We start from the raw sequence: 6314 nt of genomic DNA, 5'->3' as shown, positions 1-6314 counted from the left end.
CTCAGGGCGCCCGGCGCTGGGCACAGGCCAGGGCTCAGGCCTACGCGGCGGGGCCGGGCCGGGCTGGAGGGCGCGAGGTCCGGGCCGACGACACTCGGCGACAATGCCCGCCCCAGGCCTCGGGGTCGCCAAAGAAAAGAGATAAAGTTGAGAAAAATCTGAGTTCCCTTTCGAGCACAGTGCACGCGGCGCAGGACTGCGCGATCCTCGAGGCGGCCCCGGCGCAGCGCAGACGCAGCCCTCGAAGCTCCTGGGCGCCAGGTCCGGGACGCGCGTCCTGCGCCGCCCGGGATTCCACGCGACCCCCTCCTCCGCCCGCCCCCCACCCGCGCGCACAACTTCCCCCCACTCCGGCTCTCGGCCACAGCCCTCCTGACATATTTGCGGCCGTTCTCGTCTTTTGTTGCTATTTCGCTCACGACCCGCGGGGAGCCCCCGCGCGGGAGGGGCGCACATTGTCGCGCTGATGGACGGGCACATTTGGCCGCGCCGCGCCCCCCGGAGGAGACACACAAAGCCGCGGCACGTGCGCCCCGCCATGGAGGCGCAGCCGAGCGGGAAGGAGGCGGGGCCGGGCGTGTGCCGGGGCGGCGCGGCGCCGGGCGGGGCGGCGAGGGGCGCCAGGCCCGCGGCCTCAGGTACATCTGCCGCACCTACTCGACCCCGCGCCGCCCCCGGCGCAGCCTGCCCGAGGCCCTCCCACCCCGCGCCGGAGCTGCGGCCGCGCTGATTGGCTGGGGGGACGCGGGAGGCGAGAACAATGGCCCCCTCCCCCCGTTAAAAACGCGCTGCGCCGGGGCCCTGGCCCAGGACGCGCGTGCGGGGCGCAGAGCCGGGCTGAGCCGTCATCCCCGGCGCCACGCGAGTCCGAAGCCGCCGCGCCCGCGCCATGGGCCGGGGACTCTGAGGGCGGCCGGGCGGCGGAGAAGGGAACGAGCGGCCGCGCCCTCGCGCCGCGCCACCATGCCCCGCGGCTTCCTGGTGAAGCGCAGCAAGAAGTCCACTCCCGTGTCCTACCGCGTCCGCGGCGGCGAGGACGGCGACTGCGCGCCGCTGCTGTCGCCGAGCTGCGGGGGCGCCCGCGCCGAGCCCCCCGCGCCCAGCCCTGGGGCCCCTCCGCCGCCGCCCACGGAGCGCGCCCATGCGGTGCTCGCTGCCGCGCTCGCCTGCGCGCCGCCCCCGCCGGGCCCGCGGGCCGCGCACTTCGGCAACCCCGAGGCCGCGCACCCCGCGCCGCTCTACAGCCCCACGCGGCCCGTGAGCCGGGAGCACGAGAGGCACCGCTTCTTTGAGCGCAGCTTCAACCTGGGCTCGCCGGTCTCCGCCGAGTCCTTCCCCACGCCCGCCGCACTGCTCGGAGGCGCCGGGGCAGGCGGTGCGGGAGCGGGCACGGGCGGCACCTGCGGCGGCGACGCGCTGCTTTTCGGGCCAGCCGAGCTCAAGATGGGCACGGCGTTCTCCGCAGGTGCGGACGCCGCCAGGGCTCCCCCGCCGCCCCCGGCGGCCGCGCTGCGTCCCCCGGGCAAGCGGCCCGCGCCCCCTGCCGAGCCTCCAGCCAAGGCCGCCAAGGCTCCGGGCACCAAGAAGCCCAAGGCCATCCGCAAGCTGCACTTCGAAGACGAGGTGACCACGTCGCCGGTGCTGGGGCTGAAGATCAAAGAGGGCCCGGTGGAGGCGCCGCGGGGCCGCGCGGGGGGCACAGCGCGGCCGCTGGGCGAGTTCATCTGCCAGCTGTGCAAGGAGGAGTACGCCGACCCGTTTGCGCTGGCGCAGCACAAGTGCTCGCGCATCGTGCGCGTGGAGTACCGCTGCCCCGAGTGCGCCAAGGTCTTCAGCTGCCCGGCCAACCTGGCCTCGCACCGCCGCTGGCACAAGCCGAGGCCTGCGCCCGCCGCCGCGCGCGCGCCCGAGCCCGAAGCCGCCTCTAGGGCCGAGTCGCGGGAGGGTGCTGGCGGCAGCGACCGTGACACGCCGAGCCCCGGTGGCATATCCGAGTCCGGCTCCGAGGATGGGCTCTACGAGTGCCACCACTGCGCCAAGAAGTTCCGCCGCCAGGCCTATCTGCGCAAGCACCTGCTGGCGCACCACCAGGCGCTGCAGGCCAAGGGCGCGCCGCCCGCACCCGCCGCTGAGGACCTACTGGCCTTGTACCCCGGGCCCGACGACAAGGCGCCCCAAGAGGCGGCCGGCGACGGTGAGGCGGCCGCGGTGCTCGGCCTGAGCGCATCCGCCGAGTGCCATCTGTGCCCGGTGTGCGGGGAGACGTTCCCCAGCAAGGGCGCCCAGGAGCGCCACCTGCGCCTGCTGCACGCTGCCCAGGTGTTCCCCTGCAAGTACTGCCCGGCCACCTTCTACAGCTCGCCCGGCCTCACGCGGCACATCAACAAGTGCCACCCGTCAGAGAACAGACAGGTGATCCTCCTGCAGGTGCCCGTGCGTCCTGCCTGCTAGGGCGCACCCGCACCCAGGCGCCCAGAACTGTGCCTTCGCTTGGAGACCCGCACGGAGAGCGCGCCCGGGTGTCCGGCCTCCGGGTGAAAGTGTCCTCCTCGCTTCTCTTGGTGTGGCGTGCTGGTAACCCCATCCTCTCGTGGTGACTCCTCCTGGAGCCCCGTTTTGCGTTGTGTCCCCCTTCGTGGTGCCGCAGGAGTCCACCCCTTTCGGTCAGGGGGAGGAAAGCTGTACGCGTGTGTCTCGTGGTCGGATGCTTTCCCTCGCCGCTGGGCGAAGCGGTTTTTCTTGCTAGTATTCACTGTGTTCATGGTCTAGAAACGCGGTTTGCTCTCGCCTACCAATCTCTGCTCTGTGTGTGTAGCGTACGGGTTGTTTTGGGTGAATCTTGAGGAATAAATGCCTTTATATTTCACAGGCTGTAAATCGAACTTCCCCCACGATTAGCTTTATTATGGCTTGTGAACTGCTGGAGTCTGGCTTTACCTTTTTGTATGTGAACAAATCAAATTGCTTAAAAAGAGTTTTCTTTAGTATAGCCGCAAATGCCTTGGACTGTTGTCTGTCTGGGACGTTTTGGGAGGGAGGGAAGGGAATCTTCAAAAGATGCTGTAGTAACTGCCTCAATATCGCGCATACGGCTTTTTGGTTTGATCATCTTTATTGAGGTAGGACTATGAGTTCCCTCTAAGTGTATATTTTGATTTATGAGTAATTGTTATTTATTCTTTATTTATTTATATTAATTATAAGATGATATTATTTGATTGCAGATTGTTTTGGTGCGCTCTTCCTCCCTGCCTCTCTCGACATTTCACTGTGCATTTTAGATGAGAGCCTTTTTTCTAAAGGGATCTGCTCAAAGTTTTAACTTTTATACCTTTCTGAGGGAATTACAGACAACCTACCATTTTATTCTGCTTAGAGGGCCCCCCAAGGCCCGTGTACAACTGACAGCTCTTACTTTTAAATGCAATCTCTTTTCTACATACATTATTTTCTTAATTGTTAGCTATTTATAGAAAGCTTCAATAGAACTGTTTCGACTGTATAAATATTTACTATTCAAATAAAATATTTTCAAAGTCAAAGTGTGGTGGGTTCATTTATACATCCCATGGTCCCAACAAGGATTCAAAAGAGAAGTTCTGAGCGTTTTTCTTCAAAAGCATCTGTGGTTTTTAAGAAGATCTCCATCATCACTAGAGTTGTGGGTCCTCAGAGCCAAACCTGAGCTTCTGGCTTCTGCCCTTGTGGTGGTTGTGGGGTTGGGTCTGGAACCTAGCCTGATTTTGAGCCTTAGAAATGTACTGGACAAGGTTGGGGTAGGGTGACCCAGAGAAATCTAGCACCGGAAGAATCTAACCTTTTCAAGACGTAGGAGCCCTTTCAGTAAATGAATCTTTTGCTCTCCTACAGTTTGGGGTTCAGAGAAGAGTGAAACCTCAAATAAGAAGAGGAGGGTTTTACTCCTTAAGAATTAATGGGAAGAAAGAAGAAAGGATTTTGCAGTCAGATTTCCAAAGGAAGGGAAACAAATCACTTCAAATAGGGACTAAACAAGTTTGGAAGAAAGGTTTTGAAATAATTTTCTAATCAGGTGAGCAATCTATTTGGGGAAAAACTGGAACACCATCTGTTCAGGGTATTAAATTTAATAACAGGTAATTACCATGTTTTCTGTTATGTGTCATTCACTCTTTAAAGAACAATTCTGACGCTCACCAGCGACTATTTTGAGTGTTTCCTGTCTGAAATGTTTGGCTGAAGAGTTGTACTACCCATCACACTGCTTTCTCTTCCTTTAGCATGATGTTGGGCTCCTTAGCCGGAGGTCCCGGTCTCCTTACATTTGCCTGCCAAAGAGATTTCGGGTCTGCTCAGTAGAGGGATCTCCGGAGAGTAGGGGGCATGCTGGGAAGGGCAGTCCTGGAGGAAGTGGAAAGGAAAAATGACCAAAGAGATCATTTTTGGATTTGCAGTCCTAAGTTTTGGTGGGGGAGTAGTCAGCAGGAGCTTAGCTGGTGGGAACACAAAGTGCTCCTCCATGTCGAGGAGAAACCTTCAGCGCAGTGACAGCCACCTTTCACCACAGATGAGGCTGAACTTTACCAATTTGGAAAGGGGAGACAAAGGCTGCATTTGCAGCGTCCTGAACACTTGGAACGAAACAAAAGAATCTTCGAGCTGCCGCTGTCCCCACCTGAGGACTAAGGGGGCTTTTGCAATAATCTTGCCAAATCAGACCGCACAGTAAAAGAGCTTCCAAACTTTGAAAAAATAAATTACGGATTTCATTCTGTGGCAATGAACATTTTGTTACTTTTATTCTTTTGGGGTGGTAGGCTGGAGCCCAGGGATTCTCACATGCTTCACGAGTGGTTCATTACTCACCGAGCCACAAGTGCCAGCCCAAAAAGTTTTCTTCGAAACCTGAAGTTTGGTCACACACACAGCCCAGCCCTGCCTGGGAGCGGGCTCTTGCTGGTTTCTCCTATCCACGGGGGACCTCTGCTTCAGCTAATGAAACACATCTTTTCTAAAATAGACCCCAAATTTCACTTATGTGGGTTGCTAAGTCCAGCTCCACAGGACAAGGAGTTGACTCATGGGTGTAGAAGGAAGCTTCAGTCCTTTATTTCTAGCTATCACGGATGCGGTAATCCCACCCACCCACCCAGAGGAGACCAGCAGGCTTGGTTCTGCATCCCTGGGTAGTAAGCACACAGAATTACTATCACAAAACACCAGGCTGGAGAGCGGGCATCAGCCTCACGAGTTTGCCCAGGTCTGGCCAGGACACCAGCCAAGTACCCCCAACCCTGCCCACGTCCCACAAGAGCTCGGTAGGGACAGACAGGGCCCTGGAGTCAGGGAAAGCAACACATGCAAGAGGAGTCCAAGGAGGAAAGAGCCAAAAAAAGTGGGCTTGATTCTTTTTAGCACCTCTACACTTCGCTATTTCCCTGAAAATACAGTAAAATAAACAGTGAAAAGATGTCGTGCAGACCTCGGTTCCAGAGCGAGCCGCGGCAGAGGCTGGCTTTGGAGCCCTGGCAGCCCCCGAGCGGGAGGCGGCGGAAGGAGGAAGGAGCGCTTCGCTTGCTTCGGGCCTGGGCAGCTTCCTGTGCTTGCCGGTGCTGCCGGCCACCGGGTAGCACCATGGACAGGGCGACCGCGCCTGGCAGAGAGGCTGGGCCTGCCTCTGGGCTCAGACTGGGAACAGACGCCCTGTGACCCATGAGGCTATGTCAGCGTGCCCTGTAGACACACAGCCGGACAGGGCAACCCGAGCCATCGGGGTGGGGGTGGGGGGCCATGCCTGGCACGTCTGTGTCCAGACACTGCCGAGGAGGAAGGTGACACTTTGCATCTGCTGCCTGTGCCATTCCTAGTAGCCTTTTCTGTCCCCAGCTGACCCATCCTCTCCCCTGGGACTCAGTGCCTCAGCCAGCATGGTCTGCAGACAAAACTAACAGAACAATCTCTGCAAGCCTCCGGAACAGGTGACATTACAGAGGCTGATGCCATTGATCAGGCAAAAGAGCATAGGGGCTCGGGCAGCTCGGGGGCTTCATGAGGCTGGAGTGCAGCCTACCACAGGCCCTGCCTCTTCATCTGTCAAGAAGGCTAATGCTCCTGGGGAGTGGCTTCAGGACCAGGCAGCTGTGGGAAGAGAGCCTAGGAAGACGCCTGAGGGACAAGGGCCTCTCATTCAAACGGGGACCTCCATTATGCATGTCCACAACACACTAGAACTTTGTGCGATATCTTATCCTCAAACTGTTAGAAGTGCTGGTCATTTACTTGCCATTCCAGTATTTATCTTATGTTTTACTCTTAGTACTTCTTTGCTATCATGA

At 58.8% G+C, this 6314-nt stretch overlaps 1 protein-coding gene across 1 annotated transcript; it reads left to right on the top strand.

Annotated features, from left to right (window-relative positions):
• The first annotated feature begins 828 nt into the window (after window positions 1-828).
• Window positions 829-3536, top strand: Insm1 (INSM transcriptional repressor 1). Its single transcript, XM_004635587.1, has one exon. It carries the CDS (start codon window positions 964-966, stop codon window positions 2449-2451), a length of 1488 nt encoding a protein of 495 aa, XP_004635644.1. The 5' UTR covers window positions 829-963; the 3' UTR covers window positions 2452-3536.
• The last annotated feature ends 2778 nt before the right edge of the window (window positions 3537-6314 follow it).

The sequence above is a fragment of the Octodon degus genome, unplaced genomic scaffold (assembly GCF_000260255.1).
Source record: "Octodon degus isolate 3935 unplaced genomic scaffold, OctDeg1.0 scaffold00073, whole genome shotgun sequence".
Taxonomy (NCBI): domain Eukaryota; kingdom Metazoa; phylum Chordata; class Mammalia; order Rodentia; family Octodontidae; genus Octodon; species Octodon degus.
The sequence above is the reverse complement of the archived record's forward strand: the minus strand, read 5'-3'. Positions and strand labels throughout refer to the sequence as shown.